The sequence below is a fragment of the Octopus bimaculoides genome, chromosome 5, assembly GCF_046866305.1.
Source record: "Octopus bimaculoides isolate indiv1 chromosome 5, ASM4686630v1, whole genome shotgun sequence".
NCBI classification, from domain to species: Eukaryota; Metazoa; Mollusca; class Cephalopoda; order Octopoda; family Octopodidae; genus Octopus; species Octopus bimaculoides.
In genome coordinates, this window is record NC_142932.1 from 108,528,216 (window position 1) to 108,555,136 (window position 26,921).

General features: G+C 32.7%; 2 protein-coding genes across 5 annotated transcripts in view; one reads left to right on the top strand and one right to left on the bottom strand.

The window, feature by feature from the left end:
- On the top strand, positions 1–25,625 carry LOC106875796 (uncharacterized). Its single transcript, XM_014924065.3, has 4 exons — positions 1–1,855; positions 18,030–18,150; positions 24,388–24,527; positions 24,986–25,625. Exons 1-4 carry the CDS (start codon positions 1,777–1,779, stop codon positions 25,093–25,095), a joined length of 450 nt encoding a protein of 149 aa, XP_014779551.1. The 5' UTR covers positions 1–1,776; the 3' UTR covers positions 25,096–25,625.
- LOC106875794 (uncharacterized) overlaps positions 1–26,921 on the bottom strand; it is a 182,325-nt gene that overhangs the window by 62,708 nt on the left and 92,696 nt on the right. Inside the window, exon 6 of one of the 4 annotated variants that reach the window (XM_052968194.2) lies at positions 20,468–22,522. The exons of the other annotated variants lie outside the window; for them this stretch is intronic. Within the exon in view, the coding sequence (XP_052824154.1) occupies positions 22,418–22,522 (105 nt within the window). The 3' untranslated portion in view covers positions 20,468–22,417. Of the gene's footprint in view, positions 1–20,467; positions 22,523–26,921 lie in introns of those variants that run through there. 4 annotated transcript variants of the gene reach the window in all.

Genomic DNA, 26,921 nt, shown 5'->3' on the forward strand with positions numbered 1-26,921 from the left:
GAGTCACTTCTCGGCGAAAGAATGAGACAGTCAAGAAAACAGGTCTATCATACAAGAACAAAAAAATGACATAAGCACTCTTGTAAAAGCATAAACAATGACTATAAAGTGAATAATTGACTTTTATTTTATACTGTTGTCATTAAACATGAATAGTAGTAACAATGAAGTAAAAGAGAACAAACCTTAGGCTTTACCACTGTTCTCGGCTCAGCCTATTAAGGGGTCACTCTCGTTAAGTCGTTAACACTGCTCTCTTTCCGACCTGTTACGTGTATTGGACTTCTGTCATATTTATATTTTATCTAGGGACCGAATTCTTTATTATTTCCCACTTAACAGTCCTCCCATAACAGCGTTACTACCTTACACTTTATACTTTCCAACAACGAGATCTTATGGTTAGAAGATATATCGGCTAATCACATCCAGCCCAGAACCCACAAATGCCTCTGCTCCAGGGCAAATCTGTCACTTTATCTTTCACACCGTAGTGATAACCAGCTCAAATCTGCTTCACACCATCTGCACAAACTTGATTTATATGAACCAACGGGGCACCAAGTACGTGGTTATACGACCTGTTAGAAATAGCGGCGCAAAATCTTACTCAGAGCCTGAAAAAAAAAAAAAAAAAAAAAAGACGAGATGGGCTTTTGAACAACACAAGGTTGTTCTTTAAACTAAGGTCTCTTCGATTCGTGTAGTTCTATGGTTAAACAACAAACTCATCTCCCGTATTTTATCGCAATGTATGTAAGCGAAAGGGGGTTTCGTTTGGGTGACCACTGCCGCTGTATGGAGTTTCCCAACTAGTTGGCTGTCAGACTAGTCTACAGACCACTTATTCCATGGATCTTCTTATATCAGCATAAACAAGAAGCATTTCATCTTCATCTTGGGTACTTTTTCTTCAAACAGTATTAACGACAGCTTTTCATTTTCCTAACCACAACTTCCTCTTTCGAATCTTTTCTCTATATTCTTGTAACACTGTTTGCAGTTAGCGCAAACATTTCTTACATTTTTTTTCATCAACTGACCCATTCCAGGCCCTACTTACTTTTTCTGAACCTATTTACTTTTTCATTTGTTGCATCGCATGCTTCTTTCTCCTTTATCTGTATGTGTATATAACAAAGATTTGTATGTTAGTGGCCATGCCCCGTGTGAGAGCGTATAATTACTATCGCGTCTTCAGCCTATTCACCTCACTTGAATAAACGTGTGTGTGTATGTGTGTGTGTGTGTGTATACATGCGTGTTTGTGTACAACTATGTTATGCCTAACTTTTTATCTTCCTTCTCTTCAGATCCACTTTTCTCTTCGTCGACCCAACCTGTGACCTATCATTTTCTGTCTGCCCCATCCCATCTCTTTGTTTGCTACGTTCGTTATTTACAATTAATCAGTACATTTCCTATTTCTTTGGAGAAGGACCCTGCTCAATGTTACGAATTTCCGTGACGTGTGTCTACCGTCACAAACTATCATTTGTTTCCGCGGACTCTTAGCCTACAACGAACTCCATTGATTTAGAGAGAGAGAGGAGGAGTGAGGAAGAGAAGAAGCACATATAACTGGCGATACCTAAACTGATGTTTCTCATTTGATAAAACTGTTCCATTGCCACTGTGGCTGCTTCTGCTACTACTGCCTGCTGTCACTACTACATACATTATAGTCACAACGCACCGAAATTTTAATAGCTTAGTTGTGTTGTCAGCATTGCCAGAGTTTTCTCTCACATCCACTGATCATATGAACTGCAAACTATGGAAACTACAGATCCTCCATCTACACAAGAGACGACTTTGACCAGTATAATTTTAGCTTTTTTATGTTTTATTGCAGGTAAGAAAGATTTTAAATTGATTTGAATATGTACCACCGCTCGTACACAGCAAACACACGCTTATTTAAACTTGTGCTGCGGTCACGCTATATTCTACTAGATTTACAGATAATAAATGAGGAGCTTCAGATAATAATCATTACAATACTAGTTTGGGTCATAATACTTGTTAGTAGTAGACCGTTTTATTTTAATTCTAATTTTTTTTCTTCCCGGTCGTGCTCTCGAACTGACAAAATCAGCAAGAAGAGTACATTTATTCAAATCCATAATGTAGAAATAGGAATACTTTCAAGTGCAATTTCTCTAAACTTTATGAACATTATTTCTGTGATACACGAAATAATTCTAAAATAGGTCAGTCAAGGGTCTCCCGAGAAATAAAGACAAATAATCTCTCATCACGTAATTCATGATTAAATAATATATACTGTATTAATATTTAACTACGATTAAAGAGGAATAGGTCATAAAAAAAAAAAAATGATGTAATTTAGATATGTAGTTTGGGCGAAATCAGACCCTTAAGGCACCCACTAAAGGGAAATATCTTGCCATTTTACCGGTGGAATGGATGATTACTTCTGATTGTCAGTGTAAAAATTCTGGGAGGGTCAACCCAACCTTCCATTCATTTGATGGTGAATTAAATATATGCCGGTAATGGAAAACAAGAGTAAGCAGTCGATTGGTGCGACTGGGCGCTTTCGATAAAAGGAAAGCCTTTAAGTGGTATGAAACACACACCTAGGTGTTTGTTGATCGAACAGTAATTTTACCGTGTGTTTTCTCTCGCTTTTAAAAGTAAATTCTAATTATTAAAAAAAATGCCCGAGAATGTGTGACAAATAGTTTATAAATTTTGTGAAATGTTTGTGGTAATTTGAATAAATTATTTAAAAACATTATCTCAATTTTTACTCATGGATTCATATTTTAAAATTTACTCTTGTGATCTTCAGTTTGTTCCTATGATTCTTATTCTGGTATAGTTATTGAAGGTTTAATATACAGATGTTAAATTATATCAAGAAAACTACAAAAACTCTCAATAGTGAAAGAAAAGGAGTTATTTTAAACTCTTTAAATAAAATGAGAGAACCTTTAAGCGGTTGCTCTGCTTAACTATAAATAACAACCAAATCTTCCTCAAATTACATCCTACCTCCTAAAGGGTAATTGTACAATGTTTCTAATATACAAAAGACGAGAGGTTTACAGATGAAATAGGTCTGCTTGATCAGGGTTAACTTGAGGCTAGGCTGCGATTAGTTTACACTCAGCTCATGAAAACAAAACTCATTTATCTGATTAAAAAAATATAATCAGGATATGTGTAAAACTGGTTTCTTTTTACTTTTTAGTATAAAGAAACTTAAATTTTAAACCAAATACATAAAACACATGAAATGTGAATGGAGAAAACTTTTAGCGGCCTACGTTAACAAACTATCGGCATGATTATTAAATTCTAAAGTTAAATAAAGACGTAGTTCATGATTTGTAAGGATAGATGATTTGAGCACAGACATTCTGTGAATTAGCTGTTAAAACACGACTAGAAGCAGATATGTGTCATTCAATTTTCAAAATATTAATCCTAGCCAATTCGTCTGTACATCTTGGACTGCCCTGTCCGGTCAGAGGACCGATTTAGAAAAACAACAGTGAAATATGAGTAACGTGTCTTAGTGAATTGAAATTACTATAAGTTGAGTTTTATATGGACACAAACATGTTGGCAAAGATTGCAAGAAACCTGAGATAGGTAGATAAACGGAACTAGATACATAAAGTCTGCCAATACCACCAACAATAAATGTGATTCTTGTTTAAAGTGTGTGACAGGCCATTTATAAAACATGTTGTTGGATATCTGGAAAATGTTAAACTGCAAAATAAACCAGTAACCATAAGGTTATACCTTTAGTATCATGGAATATTTTTAATGTCGTCCCGCCTGTAAGTGCCTCTTACTGAATATTCTGAAATTTTAATTTAAAATCTTGGGCTGAAATAGTTTTAATACATGAAAGATAATAATACAATATTTCAATAAGTACTAAACAAAAAAAAAATTCTTTTAAGTACTTTAACCTAAACTATTCCTAATTCTCACTTATTTTTAAAATTAACAAAGATAGAAAGCCCTGTTAGACAGTCATCACAAAAGGATTATTGAAACAGTCAAGAGTCACAAATTGAATAATTTGAAAATATTGAAGAAGCTACTGCTGCTGTTGCTATGCAGGTGAACTGATATAAATGGTGCAGACCATCACAGTGTATCATCATGCCTTACAATCAAAATACAAAGGGCTGTTTGTGCAACTCAGCAGGAGACCTATTAGAAATAGCAGCAATATTTCACTCGTCACACTCCACTGTCTTAAGCTGGCACATTGAGATTTCATTGGATGACGTAGTGTTTATGAGAAAGAGGATGCTTAAAAAAAAATAGGAGAGTGGAGATTGGAATGTTTTTGATCATAGGACCACTTAACCAAGGCCAACATATTGCTAAACAACAACAAACTGTCAAAACACTGTTTCTTAGTTGGTAAATTTAAATTGTTACTCAGTCTAACACCACCTACTGACCTTAGGTTATCTTCAGTAGGGGCCACTCAGGTGATAGCATTCAAGCTAGGCCTCTGGTCTGAAGATAACTTTTTTGCATGGGTTTACCCATTTCCCATTCAACTAAACCATTTGAAAAAGAAAAAAAGCCAAAGTGAATCATGGCATAATGTTTTAAAGTTTAATACTGCTCCTAAATAATCTGTCTGTTACTAATTTATTGTAAGAGTTGATAGGGTCAAAAAAACAAGTGCAACAACAACCAAGAGAAAAAAAAGTATAGAATTTATATTTTATTAAATGTAAGAAATGGTTAAAAAAACAGGTTTTTTTCCTATGTATGTGGATATGATATTTCAATGTTTTTAAGTTTGGCAGAGCGTAAGTAATGCTATTTTGGAATTAATCTTTTAAATTTGAACAGTTTTATTTTGGAAGGAGTGTAAATAGACACTTAAACAGTGCAGCTGCTGGAGTAGAAGTCTTGGTGGGGTAGTAGTTGGAGAGTGTTGTAGGTTGGGATGGATATCTAATTGTTATTCTAGTTATGCAGAGTAACAGACATAGTTTCAGGTTCAGTCCCACTGTATGGCAAGTGTCTCATACTATGACCCCAGGCCCATCATGTAAGTGAGTGTCACCATCGTACAGCGATGTCATTTGCTTGGTTACAATTTTCTATGGAAACATGTCAAGACAAGAGGAAATATCACCTTACTTGGAAACAGGTGAGGGTTTGCAACAGGAGAGACAGTTCATTGAAGAAAATCTGTCACATCAAATTGTCTGATCCATGCAAGTATGGAAAAGTGGATGTTAAAACGATGATGATGATGAATATTATTTTAGGGCCATTTATAGACACTAATGGTTATCCTAGTATTGTTGTTAACAGATTAAGAATAACGTTGTTATTGGTGGTGGTGTGATTTAGTAGGTCATCCATAACTGCAATGCAAGACATGAATGAATGTAAGGTTTTCTCAAACTTGCAATGTCTGACTATTACTACAAGGTTAACAGTACTACTATCCAGACCAAGATATCTTAAGGGAAAGGAGAAAAAGGAAGATAGATGATCACATCTGTCAAGAGGTTATTATTAGCAATACAAGAGAAATGACTACAACCAGAAATTGAAACCAAGTTACAGGTTCAGCTTGCAATCCTCAGAGAGGGATAATGACAGGTACATTATAATAGTATATTTTTCACTATGTACAATACCAATTTTGTTGTGTAGTAAAATAGGAGAATCTGAAGAAACTAGTTGATAGGGTTAAAATCCAAGTACAAGACCAACTGATGAAAAGAGAAAAAAATTATAATTTGTTAAGTACAAATAAGCATGTTTTTTTAGCCATGTGGATATGATATTAATCTGTTTCCATAAAAACTAATACAAAGAGGTGAATATGAGGAAAGAGATAAAAACTAACATTTTGTACACTTGTGAGAGAGTGATAAATGAAGATATTAAGGCTAAGATGCAAAAATGCCAATCTCATGTAGTTTATTGACAGTGACCATGGAGGGGTTAATTCAAAGTCAATCTTATACGAACTCAGTTATGCATTGAATTTGATTTCAAAAAATATTTATCAAGTCCAACTCATCTTAAAATCTAAAAATAAAATGAATACAGTAACAAATATTTGCTATAAATATCATAATCCATATTTGATTTTCAAAATACCTGGTTAGACTTAGGGAACACCACTGAAGATTGCATTTATGTTATATATCTAAGACATTAGACTGGTAAAGATTATCTCTCTCCACACTGTACTCAAGACAGAATTTGAGATAACTACTGGAAGCTAATGAAGTTCATGTCAATTACACATGATTCCAATTGCTTACAGTGGTGAGCTGTACCTCTTTAGGCTACCTATAAACTAGGTGGACTGGATGATAGCTTGGAATAAGTTGCAATGCAGCAACAGTGCTATCAGGTTGATATTGTATTGACTTAGTTCTAACTTAAGTCTTTCAGAGTATAAACAGGAAGGACTATGCTATCTTCGAGTAAGAGACTAAGTGTATATATCTAATTTTACAAATGTATGCAGATATTCCATAGTTTTATAAACATCTCAAATTGTAAATAACTGAGTTAATAGTGTATTTTTATCAATGTCATTCAAAGTATGTTATTTTTTAATGATGCTCGACTTATTTTCTTCTGAATAGTGCTCTTAAGAAGAGCACTATTTTAGCAGATGTTATTTTAGGTGTGTTATTTCAGATATTATAGCCCAGTTGGAAAAAGGATTCCTTTAGAGATAAATTTAAACATGTTAGAAACTAAAGACAATATTCTTTTCCCTTCAAAGTATAGTGGGACTCTTTTCAGGTAATAAGAACCATTATCAGTAGATGTACAGCATTTCTTAAGCAGTATAAGAAATCCTGTACTATAGTGTGCTAAGTGGCCTCGAGCAACTGTTGAGAAAAAAGTGAGAAGTGATTAAAGTATTAAGGCCAGGTAATCATTATTATCATTGTTAATACTTCAGCATTTATTTCTTAATGTCGGCAGAAGCTGAGTATGCTTGCACATTACCCAACATCTCAATGTTGTGTCATTTCATCTGTGAGACCCAGTCTCCAAGGATTTAGTTTCATTTTTTCACTACTGTATAAAGTTGTTTTCCCTTGGATAAGCAATAAAAAAGATTTCTCTCAAATGAAATACTCAGTCTCAGGAGACTAGTATTTCATTTGAGAAAGTTTAAAATAACTAATAGAGTTAACTTTAACCCATTTGATATCAACCCACCTGAGACCACCCCTGGGTGGACAGTAGTACTTCCTGCTTTAAAGTGACCCAGATTAAAACTTCCCATCAAAATTTCACATTAATTTATGTTCCAAATACCAACTTAATAATGACAGTTATTTTACTAAATTCTCAGCTATTTTTAGAATTAATTGAAACAAAGGCAATGACTTCAACAGAAATATGGCAACAAAAGGGCTAGGCTGGTATTAATTCACATTTTTAAGCATGAAGGTGGGTGTTATATAGATTTTAGAAGAAATAATGCATCTCTTGTATAAAATAAACATCTAAAAATATTTCTTAAAAATTGCCAAACACTACTATTAAGGTAAGGGATAGTCATCCACTACTTTGAAAATAAACAGTATATGTGAGCATACGTATGTGATGATATAGTTGAGGTTTTTGAACGACTATAGAAAAATGTGAATCTGTCTTAAAACATTGTATTTACTCAACTAATGCAGAGCAATTTGGAAGAAAGATTGCACTGTGTTTTCTATAATTATCATTTATAATGATGGATCTAGATGTTACCTTCAACAAATATTTATAGAAAATGGTTTTTTGATAGATGAATATTATTATTGATGATACAGACTCAAATTTAATGGTTTTAAAATGTCACTTAGAGATTAAATTATATACATTAAAAAATGATAAATAAATACTTGTTTTTCTTTGATCAGGTTGTCCTCTGAACTTATTACTCGCTTTTAACTATTATATAACAGGTTGCTTTCAACATAAAAAGACAATCTTTTTATTATCTTAAATAAGGATAGAAATCCTCTAAAATTCTTCCAAGTTTCTTGAATATGTTGCCATCAGTAGCTCTACCTCCAAAACTAAAATGATATTATATAGCCAGCAGAACATTTAATATTTCCAAGAAGGCTTCCATTTGTTAATTGAATGCACACCTCAAAACACCTGTTTCTGTCCCTCTAATCATACCATAACCTCTCGTCACCTGGCATAAAACTACCTCCAAACAGTGACATCCCTTCCCTCAGTTGAGGGCTCTTGCATTTCAAGTTACTTGGTGACCACACAAGTGTTCCTGCCATGCAAAAAAAAAAAAGCACTCAGTATACTGTGAAGTGCTTGGCACTAAAAGAGGGGCATCCAGCCATAGGAGCCATGCCAAAGCAAACATTGGAGCTTTGTGCAGTCCTCTGGCTTGTCAGTTCCTGTCAAACCACCCAATCCATGCCAACATGAAAAATAGACATTAAACAACAATAATGATGAGTGATCACTTCAGCATTTACTATACTGCTTGCACACTGATTAATTGCATATAACAGACTGAGTTGCTGTGTACTGATTTCCTGCCCATAAAATATACCTTAGGTCAGTGATGACAAATCTTTTTACGCAGACAACAGGATTTTTGGTTTTAGGTAAATGCTTATAAATGTGATCTTGCAGGGAGATTTTTTCCCTCCCCAAGTCCATTACATCATCATAGTTTAGCATCCGCTTTCCATGCTGGTATGGGTTGGATGGCTGGCATATCACCTAAAAATATGTGGCTTGTCAAAGGTTCATCATTGTTTGGTCTTTAACTCCTTTAGATATCAAGCTTCCTTTAGAGCAGTAGCTCTCAACCACTTCTTATCTATGGACCCCCTTTGTTTCATATTTTACTCTGGTGGACCCTCATAGCCATTCAGTGTTTAAAAAAAAATCCTAGTGTATTATTATTATTATTATTATTAAATATCATTTGGAATAATATTTTTAAAAAATTGATAAAATATTTTGTATATTGTAGAAGTATAAGCAATTTTTTAGCAATTTATTGCTCAAATTTTAACAAAAAATCTTACGTAGACCCTCTTAAGGCCATATGGAACCCAGTCAAGAACCACTGCTTTAGTGACTGTGGATGTTCAGCTCATACCCTCAACTGTTTGCGTTTATAAACAGGCAAGTTCATGTGCTTTAAGTAGTACATTCTGTAGAAATGAAATCTCATCAACGAAAACAGAACAACTTGGATGTAATTTCAAGTTGAGATGAGTTAAAAATGGACGTAAAAATATGAGTAATTAGTGTTGGTGACAGTCAACATTTATGTAGATTAGGGACAATTTTAATGAAATAATAACAAAGCATTGGTCACTAATTAGTTTGTTTCAAAATAAAGGTGAACGATGTTTGTCAAGTAATTTAATTCACTCTGAGAGGGAAAAAATATATTACTACAAGAGCTATCATCATTGGTTTAATGTCCACTTTCCCATGCTTGAATGGATTGGATGGAATTTGTTGTTGAAGCAAATTTTTTTCGGTGAGATGCCCTTCCTGTCACCAACCCTCATCTATTTCCCCAAGTTTCCATGGAAGACTGGAAATGGAGAACTTCACTTACGTAACAGGGACTTTTTAGTTATCATGCAATGTAAAAACAATGGAACACTAACACACACACACACAAATATATATATATGGTTTCTATAGCTGGATGCCCTTCCTAATGCCAACCACTTTACAGAGTGTACTGGGTGCTTTTACACAGCACTGGCACAGGTGTATTTATGTGGTACTAGCGCACCCATGAGTCCGCAAAGTTAGGAATGCATATGAGTGGCTGTGTGGTAAGAAGCTTGCTTACCAACCACATGGTTCTGGGTTCAGTCCCACTGCATGGCACCTTGGGCAAGTGTCTTCTACTATAGCCTCGGGCCAACCAAAGTCTTGTGAGTGGATTTGTTGTGTGTGTGTATATATATATATATATATATATATATATATATAATGTGTGTGTGTATGTTTGTCCTACCCTCACCATCGCTTGACAACCAATGCTGGTGTGTTTATGTCCCCATAACTTAGTTTGGCAAAAGAGACTAATAGAATAAATACTAGGCTTACAAAGAATGAATCCTGGGGTCAATTTGTTTGACTAAAGGCAGCGCTCCAGCATGGCCGCAGTCAAATGACTGAAACAAATAAGAGTAAAAGAGTATATATATATATATATATATATATATATATATATGACAGGCTTCTTTCAATTTCCATTGACTAAATCTTCTCAAAAGCTTTGGTCGGTCAGGAGTCATAGTAAAAGACACTTGCCCAAGTTGCCACACAATGGGACTGAACCTAAAACCATGTGGTTGTGAAGCAAGCATCTTAACCATACAGCCATGCCTGTACCTATAATGAAAATGCATTGTACATTTATTTATCACCAAAAGATAATGTTTTGATAGAATGTTGAAAGAGTAGCAAACATAATATTTGTAATGCCTTAGCTGAACTCTGTTCACAAATGTTGTAAGTATAAGCATTAAAGACAATAAGGAAATTATATTCCATGACGAATGTATATATGTTTGAAAGAGAAAACATATTTCGAGAAGGTATTTACGAAAGAAAAATAATTCTCACAGAAAGGGAAATTCTATATTAGTTGCTCAGAAGATAAATATTTCTAGTTGTAAAGATACTTCTTTTGTCCCTGTTTTAACAGGTCATAGACATAAGAAAAATTTCTAAAAGGCATGTGATATTTGCTTTTTGGGAAGAAACATTACTTACATATGTTTGTAATTATCCTGAAAACTATTTTTTTAGAACCCTACACCCATTTTTATGTTCTCTATGACACCCATGATGTCATGATACTTACATATCGGAGCCAATCTGGCTTTTCCTGAACAGAGTATATGAAATCAGGATCATATAAATTAGAAGTATTGATTTATGAAAATTATTATGAAAATGAATACACCTTCAAATAATTGCTAAGGATTTATTACATTGGCATAATGCCACTTAAAATGTTCAACATATTGTAGAAACCATTTAATCATGTATATGAACAAAAATGTACCATGTAATCTAGAGAGCTATTAAAAAAGTACTGAAGAAGAACATTACCTGTGGTCTTTTATATAATTAAAAGGGCTTTCTCCCTCCCCCTCTCCTCTTTTTTGTTAATAGTACTAAGGGAGATATGTGTTTATATTATACCAAAATACAATCTGCTCTATATAGAAAGTATGCATACGAAAATAAATCATTGCATTCATTTGCTTAGAATTTTTTGTTTACAAATAACCTCTCTTGTTCAGAGCAATTTTTTGTGATGACTAGTCAGTTGTTCTTTGATCATTTAATGGAAGAGAAATCCTATCTAGTATTTGTAGTATACATGTGTAAGTACCAGCTTGGTGCAGGCATGACTGTGTGGTTAAGAAGTTGGCTTTGGAACTACATGGCTTCAGGTTCAGTCTGACTGTGCAGCACCTTGGGTGTCGTTTACTGAAGCCCTGAGTTGACCAATACCTTTGTGAGTGAATTTCGAAAATGGAAATTATGTGGAAGTCTGCCATGAACGTGTGTGTGTGTCCCCACCTCCAACTGCTTGACAACTGGTGTTGGTTGGTTTATATCCCCCAACTTAGCAGTTCAACAAAAGACACTGAGAGAATAAGTACCAGATTTTAAAAATAAATACTGAAGTCGGTTTGATGAAACCTTTCAAGGCAGTGCCCCAGCATGGCTGCAGACCAATGACAAAATCCAGTAAAAGATAAAAGATTTATTGTCAATATATACTGAAAACAACATTTCTAAGTGTCTAAGATTTCTGAATTAGATTTTGATTATACTTTATGGTGTTATTAAAAAAAATCATATAAGAGGATACTATGATGTGAATTCAAGAATAAACAACATTGAATATGTTTTGTGCACTGGAATATAAATATTGAAGAAATATTTACATTAACAGGATAAAGTAAAACCATTAGAAATTAACACTTCCTCAGTTTACAAGAATAACCAGTTTAGAATTACTTCCAACATTAAAATATATATATATATATATATATATATATATAAATATGTATTAATTATTTTATAAAGTAAAAATGGATCAAACTTCCACATTTAGTTGTACTGGATATGTACTTAATCATTCTTTACTCAGGCACATATATATTCTACATACTTCAACTGTTGCAGAGAAAAGCTGTCTAAGTTTTCTCGTCTCAACAAGTGAAACTACTTTGAACTAGATACCTAATGACAAATTTTTTGTGAGATCTATGTTTCTAGACTGAACAGCTAGTTTTCCATCATTAATTTTACTGACTCTGAAAATGTAAATACTGTCATGTGTTTTTATAATTAGTCACAATAACAATTTGTATATGTTGTTCTGAGAAGTTATTATTTCCAAAGAAATAAAATAACTTGTTACAGACAATAATTTTGAAAATGTCACCTATGTATACATGCTGTCAGCAATTGAGTTGTTAAGGTTTAAAAATTTTTCTTCAGTCGTTTCAAATTATTCTTGTGCAATAATTTAAATGTCAAGGCATTTAATTTTGCAGAAGGTGCCCATAGCAGAAGAAGGTTAAGACAGACATGGGAAGATAGCAAGGTGAAGATTAGAGATGTTGGGACTCACAGACAATGCAGAATTTTGAAGAATGGCTTTAAGCCATACTGCAACCCCTATCCAACCCATGCTAATATATAAAAATCAGAGGTTATGATGTCTCACTGGAAGGATTGAAACTAGACAGAATCATTGGCAAAATGTCAAGGATGATTCTTTTATAAGAACTTCCAAATATCCACATATCAGATTCTGATCTTAGCACAGTACATACACTTTTATGCCAAAGCACATTTTTATTTGGATTACGTCAAGTGATATCAAAGAATAACCGAAATTTCATTATGAATGGTGAATTTAAATCATGTGCTTATACAAATGTTTAGGCATAATAATTAGATTTGCACTCAATTATATTTTAGATAGTCTCTGCTGAGAGATATACATTTAATTTACTTTGATGGCTTCAAGTTGAAAAAGTGATTTCTTAATTGGGCCAAGTCTATGTTTACTTGTTCACTTTCAATCCTCTTGCATGCAAGGAATATCAGAATATCACATTTCTCAGCCAAATTACATTCAGTTTTAATCACTTTTACTAATAATAACTTAGCATTTAATAGAAATTAAAAACTTTCTTCATTAAATAGTAAACATATCACACATTTTATAATGACTCACACTCGTGTGTAACCCAGAACTGTTTCCTTCATCCATGCAAGAAATTGTAAACCAATCTATAGGTTAACTAAACTACGATTTTCTCTTTAGTTTAGAACACAGTTTAAGTTAAGCAAAATTAGATAAAGGAAGCAACAAAATGTTGCTATCCTGATACAAAAATTAATATTTTTATTTCAACTGAACAAATACTGAACTATGACAAAAACTGAACTATGTAAAAAAACAAAGAAAAAAAAAACAAAATAATAATTGTAGCCTATTTATTAAGAATGAATTAACTATTATGGTTTTAATGTAAAGTGATATTAGATATTATAAGCACTAGTTCAGGACAAAAAAGAGAAATAAGTCCACTGAAGAAACGTATATACTGTATTGAGTAAAAGCAGAGCCTCATAGTTTGGTTCTTTTTCTGTCAGTTTATCAGTTTCTATGACAGTTTTTTTCCCTTTTTTTTCACATTTCAAAAAGAAAGTGAATTTTAGATATACAGTATCCTACTCATCTAGCTTATTCACCATTTTTAAAATATGCAAACAAAAATGCAGCAACACTCCAGGCTGAAAAACAAACAAGCCTCTAGGCTTGATTATGTTGATTAATCTTAAAATATATAGATATATATATAAATCCTCATGTGCTTCTCAAATTCGATATAATACAATAAATATTGGTGTTAGTATGTCTGAACATTTTCTTGTCACCTTCAAGGCAGAAGTCACCCTGAATAAATTACTCATGTTTATGGTTTATCAGTGTTCTTTATAAATTTAGACTAACAAATATACCAGATCTTTCAGAATCATGCATTTCTCTCTTACAAAGTAAAATCACAACAAAGTAATTAAAAATCTGATTGTTGTTTACTGCTGTATAGAGCAAGTAAAAGATGTGTGGCTCACTGGTTAGGGTATTTGGCTTACAATCATAAGGTCGTGAGTTTGATTCATGGTGATGTGCTGAGTCCTTGAGCAAGACACCTTATTTCTTGTTGCTCTAGTTCACTCAGCCAGCATAAATGAGTTGTATCTGTAACTGAAAGGGCCAGCCTTGTCACATTCTATGTCATGCTGAATCTCTCTGGGAACTATGTTAAGGGTATATGTGTTTGTGGAGTGCTTAGCCATTTGCACATTAATTTCACAAGCAGGCTGTTCCATTGATTGGATCAACTGGAACTCTTATCATAACTGACAGTATGCCAGTTATAGCAGGAAGAACAATCTTGTAGAGGGCTCCCAAGATGGCTTCTAGTTCAGTTTGTTTTCCAAACTATAAACTCATAGCTATTTTCATCTTTCATGGTTTCCAATTCATTCAATTGCTGTCTTATTTTTTGCTCATATCAATTATCACAGTTAACCAACAAAGGAGCCTCTATACTGTCATTCAACTTGATAAAACTAGCAGCAAAATCTCCCTCAGAGTCATCCTACTCCCTTTAAAAAAAAAAAAAAAAAATCTAAATATGGGATGGTCATGGCTAGAAAACTTTTGATCATAAGTCTGCTCAATTAAGGCTGACCTGAGGTTAAATGATAACTCTGAAACTAACTATATTAAACTAACTTAAAAAATAGTACATTGGAGATAAGCATCAAGTGTTAATATGGATTAACATTTAATCATTTTAAAATTTATAAAGTGAGCAAAAGCCAAAATACTGCCTTTTGTAGTTATTTACATTTAAGGAGAAGATTACCCCTACCCACAGTTCCCAAAGAAAGTCAGCTGGCCTTCAAATATCTCAGAATGAGTCACCATGATAGTGATATGGTAAATAAAAATCTCTAAAGGTTTTTTTTTCTCTCTTAAATTGACTCTTTAGATTATTTTATGTTAACAAACTATCAAGCATAAAACTTCCCATTATATTACAGATACTAATAGAGGTTGACTGAGCTGAATATTACAATTTAATCAGAAACTATAAATTATTAGAATGGTCAATTATTTTTAGAGCAAATAACATAAAATGAAAAAATTAAAAATGGTGGGGATAAAAATAGCTTCTTAAAAGACTGATGTACAGCCAGATATTAAAATATTACGAAAAATGAAATTTTAGTCATATTTTTAAAAACAATATGTATTTCAGATAATTAGTTTAACACATGCTTGTTTTCTTTGTTCACGAAGTTGGTAATAACATTCAGCAGTTTGCTTTTTGAATATTTATATCTCCACTTTTTGCTGTTAAATTGTAATCCAGCCAACTTTCTATCAGTTAATTACAATCATTGTAAATAAATGTTGATAAATATCATTATGTGAATAAAAGCATGTTAGTGTCTATTTTGTGAGCAATATATATATATATATATATATATATATATATATATATATATAATGTGAGAATAAAGAGCAATGGGTTGTGAGAAGGAAGTAAAAAGGTTCCCATAGAAACAGAAAATATGCAAACAAGGACAGAAAAATATTAAAAAAAAAAAAAAAAGAAATCAAAATTTCAGATCCAGTATTTTATAAATTGATTACATACACACATCCCCAATATTTGTTTTCATACCAACATCAAATGAACATTACATAATAGGAGAAATGATGGGGAGAATGGCGAAGATTGTTTCTTTCAGACTAAATTATTAAAAGGGTAAAATTTCTAAGCATTTTTTACTGCCTACATTTTTACCTGAAATTAACACAAGAGAAATATATTCTAGCTATTGAGAAAAATGATTTGGAAGTGAGAACACTTTGAAAAGTAGAAAAATACACAAGTCAGAAAGGAAATTTATGAAATTACATTAGACTTCAGAGAGTTAACAGAAAATGCCTTATAGTTTTGAACAAAGACAACTGTCTAGAAAAATATTATCAGGGTGCCAGCACATTTACCAACACTAATATGTTTCTGTTTAAACTATTTTCTCGATGACCGAACTAAAAGCAATTTTCTAATTCTCTTAATACCCAAGTTATTTCAGTGTAATTGAGAACTGTTGGCATATGATAAAATGCTTCACATTTACAATTCACTTGTAAACAAGGCTAATGTGTGTACTTTAAAAAATGTTAGTATATAAAACCTATGCTGTCCAAAATGTCTGCATATAAATGAACCATTCAAGATTTTAAATTATTAAAGATATCAGACATTCCAGAGTTATAACTAATTCGATTGAACTCTTTAAAGGACATATTATTTATTCAGTAAATAGTAATCTGGGAAATCTGTTTTTGTTCAAGACTAATTTTGAATGGTTGAACACTGGCAATGACTTAGATAAAATGAGAAAAAGAACAACTACATACTGTTATGGCTTAATTGAAGTTGAAGCAGTTAGTTCAAAGAAAATACAATGGTATTCTGAAACAAGCTTGTAGTTTTTGTTACATTTTGTATTTAAATTTTTGCCATGACTATATCTCTGATCAAAAAACTTTAAGAAAATAAATAAACTGTGATAAATTAAGAAAACAAAAATTTTTTTTATGTCGTCGTTTAACGTCTCATTTTCCATGCTGGCATGGGTTGGACGGTTTGACAGGAGCTGATAAGGCTGGGGAGTTGTCCAGGCTCCATTTGTCTGTTTTAGCATGGTTTCTACAGCTAGATGCCCTTCCTAACACCAATCACTTTACAGAGTCAGAGTATACTGGATGCATTTAAGATGACATCAATCTGGGCACTTTTATGTGGCCTTGGCACAGGCGTTTTTATGTGACACTGGCACAGATGCTTTTGCATGGTACCAGCATCCACAAGCCTACAAGACTAGAATCTCTCAGATGAGAGAGTTATGTAGAGGACATGCCTGTGTGCATGGATGGCCATGATTTTACTTAGCTTGATGTCTCTTCCCAAGCACAGCAAACCACCAGAAGTTTCAGTCCCTTGTCATCTCCTCTGTGAGGCCTAATATCTGAAGATCCTTTCTTACCGCTTCGTCCCACATCTTCCTGGATCTACCCCTTCCATATGTTCTCTCCACAATTAAAGATTGGCAATTTTATTAATAAAAATTCATTTTATCAAATGATTATTTATTTACATTGTTTTGAATTAATCAGGCTCTATCTTGTAGCTTTGAGATTTCTATGAAGTGACTGTTTAATCTTAAAATGACATTGTAGAGTAGGTGTAAAAAACCAGACCTGGTTGGTTTGAACATAAAATAGGTAGAGTATTTGGGTCAGACATGGCCAGTTTAAATGCTAAAGGGTCAAATATGTTGTTCCAAAGCACACCAAAATGCATGCAGTGGGTCCAGTTATAAACAGTTTGAAAATATTTTTGTAGAAAGGCCACTGAAGCATGAAAGTCATTTTACCTTTATTTTATTCCCACATTGCAAACTATATGAATATATTAATTATCTGTTATGTCTCTCTATTTCTGTGCTGATATTATACATTTCTATAAGGCGGCAAGATGGCAGAATTGTTAGCACACTGGGCAAAATGCTTAGTGGCATTTTGACCATCTTTACGTTCTGAGTTCAAATTCCACCGAGGTGGACTTTGCCTTTCATCCTTTTGGGGTCGATAAATTAAGTACCAGTGAAACAGTGGGGTTGATGTAATCAACTATTCCACCCCACCCCCCAAAATTTCAGGCCTTGTGTCTTTAGTAGAAAGGATGTTGTATATTTCTATAGTACTTTTTTCTCCATATTTCTATAGCAGTTTCATTAAATCTCAGAATATATTTACCCTCTATCCCTATAAGTGTTTTGTAATGTATGTCAATTGCTGTTTCATTAAGCCATTGTATATTTTCCCTCTATTTCTACAGCTATCTCATTGTGTCATGCTGATTCCTGTTATTCCTGTGCACAGTACAAATGCCAAAAGGAGATGAGTGGCGTTGTTGAAGCAAAGCAGAATCCTGGAGAGAATTACAAATACAGTTGTGGGTAAGTTGTTATACTCAACAATAATGATTAATAAACATGCTTAAAGGATTTATGACTTACACTGATTAAGGATTATATTTTTCTTTTAACTACATGTAGATGAAATTTGGGAAGATTATTACTCTCGACTGTTTAATCTTGTTTTTTCTGTAGAAAGTAGCGAACTGCATGGTGGAAATAATTTACTTCATTATATGCCTTTTACAGAGTGTCATTCACTTAGAAACCCCTTAGAATATGTGACCAAAATATATTTCCCTTCATCTCTATGTCTCATTGTGCCAGAGAATCAATGAAAGGAAAGGACATTGTGTTACATCAATACAATTATCTGGAGTTTAAAATGATAAAATAGTCCTAATTTACCTCATTATGTCATTCATTCATTTAACAATATTAATTCTGAGAAGTCTCATGCTTTGTGCAAAAAACAGGAACAACCTAGAAATATTCACTAAATAGTTCATCTCCTATCAAGTCATTGAGTTGTTTGATCAACTGAATGTGGCAGCTAAATCTCCCTCAACTAGTACCCTGGTGTCTTTAAGGTAGAGTCAATACATTTAAGTTCAAAATTTCATTCCACAATAAAGATAGCCACAGCCAAATAAACATACTAAAAATTTTACATTTGCATAAATAGGACTCCCAAAGTACTTCTGCATTGGTTATTGGCTTTTACTGCGCCATAGGTTTATTTAAACACAATTGACTAGGAACTATTCAACAACAGTCTCTTACTAAAGCCAAGCTACTCTATAATCTACACATTAGTTATTATTGGAAAAGTTGTATTTTAGATAGGTCGGACTAATATTGATTTTTTTTTTTCCTGATTAAGCACAAGGTTAAATTTTTACAATAGGGACAATATAGTCAACATCATCATCATCATCATTAAATGTTCATTTTCCCTATGCTTGCATGTGTCAGATGGAATTTTCTATGGCTGGACATCCTTCCTGACACCAACTCTCACCTGTTTCCAAGCAGGATAATATTTCCCATGGTCACACATGTTTTCCCAGTGATGGTTGGAAACAAACAATATTGCTTGTATGAAGGTGATGCACATTTACAACTGTCACATGCTGACAATTATTGGTGATTATTTGATAACTAGTAGGGAATTTAAAGGCAAAGTTGGTTTTGCTGAAATTTGGACTTGGAACTTGCAATATATTTAAGTCAACCCTGAGCTTTTTCTACCATCTTTCTTGTGGCCAATTTCAAAATTTAATTTCAATGTAATCCCCCTAACTGGCAGATATTGAAAAAAAAAATAAAGAAAGAATGTATTAAATAAGACATGTTTGAAATTGATACAACTGTCTTAAATTTTCACTTTTAGAGTTACATACAAAACACTGTTTGCATGCCATCACATAGGAGTATATAAATATAAAGGATTTTAAAAAGTTCAACAAACATGTGTACCAATCCGTTTGCCACAGCGTGATGTTATGTATATTAAATATGGATACACAATATATGAAAAACAGCTACGATAAACACATCCTGTACAAATGTTTTGACACTCAAATTACAGCAAGGTAGCAGGCAGTTTTCCTCCATGCCTCCTAACATATCAAATAATAATAATAATTATAATATCCTTTCTACTAAAGGCACAAGGCCTGAAATTTTGGAGGAGGGGACAAGGCAATTGCATCAACCCTAGTGTTTCACTGGTACTTAATTTATCAACCCCCAAAATAATGATAATCTACCAATCCAAATAATAACAACAACAAACCTTTTTATTATTGGCTCAAAGCCTGGAATTTCGAGGGGAGGGGCTAGCTGATTACATCAACCCCAGTGCTTAACTGGTATTTATCGATATCGAAAGGATGAAAGTAAAGTTGACCACAGCAGAATTTGAACTTGGGACGTAAAGATGGATGAAATGTTGCTTAACAATTTGTCCAGTGTGCTAACGATTCTGTCAGCTTGCCTTAACGATAACAATAATAATAATAAAAATAATAATAATAATAATGCATGAACTTCTAACTTGTTGTCTCTTGAGGTCTCTGGGTGAGACTTGGATCCAACTTGTACAAATGCAAAGCAAAAGTCAAACATAGAATAATAATAATAATCCTTTCTACAATAGATACAAGGTCTGAAAATTTTGGAGAGGAGGGGGGGCTAGTCAATTACATTAATCCCAGTGCTCAACTGGTACTTATTTTATTGAACTCCCCTTCCCCATGAAAGGATGGAAAGCTAAGCATTTTTTGTCTGGTGTGCTAATGCTTCTGCCAGCTCACAACCTTAATAATAATAATAATAATAATAATAACAATAATAATAATGATTTTTTTTTTTTTATTGGTCATAAAGGCTCAAGGCATTGGCAACAACACAAAAGGACAAAATGTGGGGGTTTATATTGATCAAAAAGAATTTTAAAAAGAAAAGCATAACAATAAAACTCAAACAAGAAAAGTTCTCCAACAGCAGGGTAATTCAGGGAACCCACACTCCATCTCACACAAAAGGCTCAGATTACCCTACCATTTCTAAAGCATTAAAAGTGCCCGTTTCCACTTTCTTTATTCCTACATGAAAAAGAATACTCAAGATAAGCCCATTCACACTCACCAGTCTTGTCACTCTCATCTACCTTTTGAATGATGATAATAATAATAATAATCTATAGATATTGCAATACCTGGGATGCATGCATAAGTGACAAGAATCTAGAAAAGATTGAAAAGTACAGACTACTAAAAGACGAAATTGAAAGAATGGTCTATGAGGAGAGTGTCTGTCATTCCAGTAGTTGTAGGGAACTTGGAACACTAACAACCAAGTTCAGAGAAATTGGAATTGACATGAGAACAGAGCAAGCCCCAAAAGCTGCTCTGTTGGTGACAGCTACGATTTTGAGATTTGTACTTGGATGTTGAATGCCTCCCATGATCATTAACAACCAAGTATCAAAGCATATAAAGTGTGGAAAGAGACCCAGTGAGACCACTGACAACAGGTTGCTGCCCACTCTCACAGAATCAACCAGAGCAAACAAAACAGAGCACTCTGAGAGGTAAAACAATAATGATAATAGTTTCAAATTTTGGCACAAGGCCAGCATTTTGGAGGATGGGGCTAATTGCTTACATTGACCTCAGTGCTCATCTGGTACTTATTTTATCAACCCTGAAGGGATGAAAAGCAAAGTTGACTTCAGCAGAATTTGAACTCAGAATGTAAAGACAAATGATATGCTGCTAAGCATTTTGTCCGGCATGCTCATGATTCTGCCAGCTTGCCACAATAATAATAATAATAATAATAATAAATATCCTTTCTATTATATGCACAAGGCCTGAAATGTGGATGGAGGGGGATATGCCCCCGGTGCTAGTAATATTTGTTTCAAATTTTGGAACAAGGCCAGCGATTATAGGGGAAAGGGCTAATTAATTACATCAATCTCAGTACTTAACAGGTACTAACAACAATCATCACCCTCAACAGCAGCATAGCAACATACAAATAACTAAAATATATATTTATTAACTAAGTAGTTATCAAAGTTGTAGTTTTTATTTAAAGATAGCCAAATGCATAAAATAAATTTGAGAAATATTTCAAGATGATAATAGTTCTAACTGATAAATACATTCCAAACTAAGGCGTCATAAGAAGAAAAAAAATAGCTGATTCAGAAAAATTTAAACTATGGAAGAGTCACAAGAAAATCTTGTTTCTGCAAAATTCTTATAAAAAAAAAAGGAGAATATGATAAAATTTTAGGATGAGATTAGTAAATAAATGGGTGGTTATTTAGATGAAATGATACATATTTCATTTCAAGTTTGAGATGCTTTGATAAACTTTGTGAAAGTATCTTGCATAAATAATATTAATTCCTTTTAATAAAAGGGTCTAGAGAATATAAAATTTACAGTGTTTTACAAATGCAAATGGTAAAGATATTTTAGAAGTTAAATTTATTCTGTGCAAAGTTTCTTTGATGAATATATTCTATATACAAAAACAACAGAAATAATGTATCTTTGAAAAAGTTTGAAAATTATGTGGCAGCTACATCAGAAACATAATCATACAGCTAGCCATAGAGTTGAATTTATTAACAACTTCTTGACATAAGTCTGCATGACCAGTGTACATTGGTCCTAAAGTAACAATAATAAATTGAGTATTCTTGCAAATATAAAGCCTGCCTGATTCTGGTGAAAATATTCTCCAATTTTGTTTGGTTAAGAAACACGATAAAATGGCAAAAAAGTAATCAACTACATGGAATTATAAAACTGAAAAAATATTTCATTTTATTCCTTTTATGTGATTCAGCCATGTGGTTGTGGTCATGCTGGAGCACCATTTTAATAACTTTCTAAAATTTAATCAAACAAATGTATAAGTTTGAGTAGGAGTTAAGTTTTAATATGTAGTTTTCATGGAATTCTACAAAGTATGAAAAAGAGATCAGTTGAACATTCTATGTATAAATACATATGAAAAAATTAAAATATTTTACAGTATACAAATGTTATTCTAAAGTAAAAAGCATATTTAGGTATACTCAACCTGCAGCAAGCAACTATAGGAGAGACTATAAAAACCCTAACATCGTAAGGATCCAAATAGTCTCACATACCTATTATTATATTTAAGTATCTGCGACAAGAAATTTTTTTTTTTTTTAAATCATTTTAAGAAGCAGTAAGGGTGAGACTTATCAAAGTTCTTATAGCAACAGGTGATACAATATAACATTTCTCTCAATTAGAAGCTCTGCAAATGAACTAAGAAATTGTAAAAAAAACAAAACAAAAAAAAACTATCAGCAACAAGTCACTTGAAATTTGAAAGGCACTGTTCAATTTCTTTCCGGCTACCTGCTCTTCCCTCAGATTAAAGAGAGACAAACTGCTATCATTTTCTGAAACTGAATCAAATGATTTTACCGGATGCTATTTATTGACTTGATTTTGGTGCACTATGACAGAAGCAATGGGAGAAAGAAGACTAATTCCTCCCTTATGATGTTGTACATTCCCTTTTCACAGGATAGATATTGGATATGACAAGAGTGATGTGGCAGGGAGAAAAAGAGAGAGATAGATAGAGAGAGAAGGAGAAAGTCATGCTGCTGAATTCAAGGCAGGGAAAGTTTTAGGTTGAATTAGTGAAAGCTAGGGTTAATTAAGATCAATAAAGATATGTTCCAAATATATCAGATAACAAGCAGCCTTCAACAAATGTAATTGCTCATTTTGTTCATCAAATAATGTCAGTTACAAGTGGCTTGCTTCATGAAAACTATCAGGTATATTAATGTATGGAATTAATGTATTATGTCAATTATGAGTAGTTTGAAGTTTGGGCAGAAGTATATTAGCAATAATTACTTTTATGTTGTATTATTTGAATGACACTAAGCTTTTATGATTATGTAGTAACACTCCTTGTATCATTATTTCAAAGTTACTAGAAGAATATAGTTAGAAACATATTAAGCACATTTCATGGAAATTTTCATAAAAAACAGTCGAAATATTCTGTACTTTCACTTAAAATTTCTATGAAAAATGTTCTAATATAAATTATTTATATTAAAAATTTCCTACAGTATCATATTACATTTACAAATTAAAAACTTGCTTTTAGCTCCTCAATGTTTACAATGTACACGTGAAAAGAAAAATGGCTTATACAGTATGGACCTCTCCCTTCTTTATATCCCATTTTCTACTTACATTCTTACATTTTCTACTTACATTCTTACATTTTCTACTTACATTCTTACATTTTCTACTTACTCTCTTTTCACAACCCCTATCTCTATATTTACTACCTCTTCCCTGCGTCTCACACTTGTCTTTTCTCTTGTCTTTCTATAGTTTCCCCTTAGACATCTCTTTAGGTTACGTTACTCTATCATTGGGTGATTGTAGAAAAAAAAAATATACCAAAAAAACAAAAAACAGAGACAAATTCTCTTCCTATTCAATTAGAATAGCCACTTTGGTTTTTGAACATTAATTATTAAAAAGGGAACCAGAAATTTAATTAAAAAAATATGCAACCACAATAAAAGCTAGAGTATAAGCCAGCCAATGATAATGTTTAAATGGTTTGCAAACAATCTGCTGAACAGTTTTCATAATATTGAACATTTCTCCAAATTTTGTATTAATTTGTAAGAAATAGCATATTTTATCTTCTAAACTCTCTAAAACTGTTTCTACTTTCCAGCAACTTCACTAAATTATCAAAATGCATTATACACCATCTTGACTTATGTGTTCAAAAGGGAGAAAAAAATGATAGCCAGACATTCATAGATGATGTTGTCAAACACCATACAGAAGACCCATATAATTGTCCAAAAGTTGGTAAGTAATTTAAATGAGATTTTTCTTCAAATAAATCATTCTTGTATAAGCATTTATCATATAAATATAATTAACCCATTAGCATTCAGATAATTCAGTCAAATTGTTTTGAATTAATCATGCATTATCTCAGCATTGTCATTTTGATGATGTGATTGTTTATTTTTAGAATTACATTGTAAAATAGGTGTGAGAGGCCAGATCTGGTCAGTTTCACCATAAAACAGAATATTTGGGCCGGATATGCTAAAGGGTTAAAGTACTTTATATTCGTGCATAATTTTGGCTATCCTTTTGATTCCTTTGAGGCTTAAAAAAGGCCTTAACAGTAAAAAGAAAATGTTGAAATTTCCTTCCATGTAATATTAAAAAAAAACAACAGTTTACAAATATACTTGTTTTTACTGATTTCAAATTTGTTTGATAAAACATCGATTTTCTTCAATTTTAATTTTCAGATTTTGGAGGTGCCAGAAAGGGTGATGGTAACAGTGCATTAACGGCCCCCTGGACAATACCCATAGTATCTGCAATATATCTGACCAAATATTTATACAACTACATCTGACATGGGATTTAAGTGCCACTGGACAATGATAATCCTGCTTTACAATTGAATGTTACATATGTATATATAACTGAGCAAAGTATGTGTGTGTGTGTGTGCATGTATGCATGTGTGTGCATGTTTGTGTAACCAATGAAAAACGTTTCCAAGAGAAACAGTAATCATTTTTTTTCTTTAAACAAAAGATTACAGCTAGTAACATCTGAATATCAATTGATATTGCATTCTATGTTCTGTTCTTTGATCACATCAAAAGAAACACTAACTGAGCTCTATATATGGATATACAGCGGAGTAAATTTGTCATGCATGATTCAACCAATCATATCCCAAGAAAGGGTTTATAACATATCTGTGATAACCTAAAACTGTCTTGTTTCATGTGAAGAGTGCAAAAAACAAAGCAAAATAAACAAAAACAAAAAAAATCAAAGAACACTTGCTCACTGAACCTGTTCATTATAGACAATACCTCTTGCGGAAATAAACAGAAATAATAGAGTTAAAAATAAATGAAAAGTTTTAAAGAATTTTTCTTTGTCTTTTTACAAAACTTAACTAATTTGCAATACAGAATTTTTTACTAATGTTGAAATAATTTCTTAGAGGAGTTTTCTTTTTTGAGAAAAAGTCCAAGCATTGTCGAAAAAAACAAAACAAAACAAAAAACACTTGTCTAATGTTCTACCAATTCTATCAATTTAATACAAATCTGCAATTTTAACATTAAAAACTGTTATTTCAGCCATTTCAATTTCAATGAAGAGTATGAGAGTCATGGGAAATGTGACAAATTCCATGATACCATTCACTTCAAAATAACATTTCATATGAAAAATGTTAAATTTCTTCTCACTAGAATTTAATAACTATCTACTTAACCTTCTATAAATTAGCATGTTCCCTTTACAGCATTTTTACTAGTATATATGTTTGCATATCAAGAAATAAGACTGCCAGATGTAAAGGTCAATTAATGCTTGATGAAAATAGATATATCTTAAGATTATTATTTAAAAAAAAATCTTTACTCAATAGTAATGATTCAATGCTAGTAATTGAAGAAGAAAGTATAAGAGATAAGAGCTATCTATTTTTAATTATTAGTTGAAGAGAGCTGACCAGAGTGTTGTGAGTAGATTTGGTAGAGGGAAGCTGTAAGAAGCCTATTGTATATGTGTATCTATATATGTGTATCTATATATGTGTATCTATATATGTGTATATATAGGTATGGCTGTGTGGTTAAGAAGTTCACTTCTGAACCACATAGTTTTGGGTTCAATTCTTCTGCACAAAACCTTTGGCAGGTGTCTTCTATGACATTAAGCTGAACAAAGCCTTGTGAGTGAATTTGGTAGGCAGAAGTTCTGTTGTGTGTATATGTATGGGTGAAAGTGCTTGTGCCTCCTTTGATAAATAGGAGGGCAATACACACACATGAGTGTGTATGTCTGTATGTTGTCATTCACCTCCAACATTCTGTGTAAACATGTCTGGCCATGGGAAAATATTACCTTGCTTGGAAACTGATGAGGGTTGGCAAAAAGAAGAGTGGCCAGCTGTAGAAAATCTGCTTCAATGAACTCTGTCCAATCCATGTCAGTATGCAAAAACAGATGTTAAAACAATGATGATGATAATTTAAATACTGATGTAGCATACAAAAAAATGATGGTTTGTAATTTACTAATTTAACCTATTAAAGTAAACAAAATTGCAATAGTTGTTGTTTAACCTCAGGTCAGCAGATAGAACTATGATTGAAGACACTGCAGCCATTCTTTTGTACAGATATAGCAAATATTACAGGTACTATACAATTA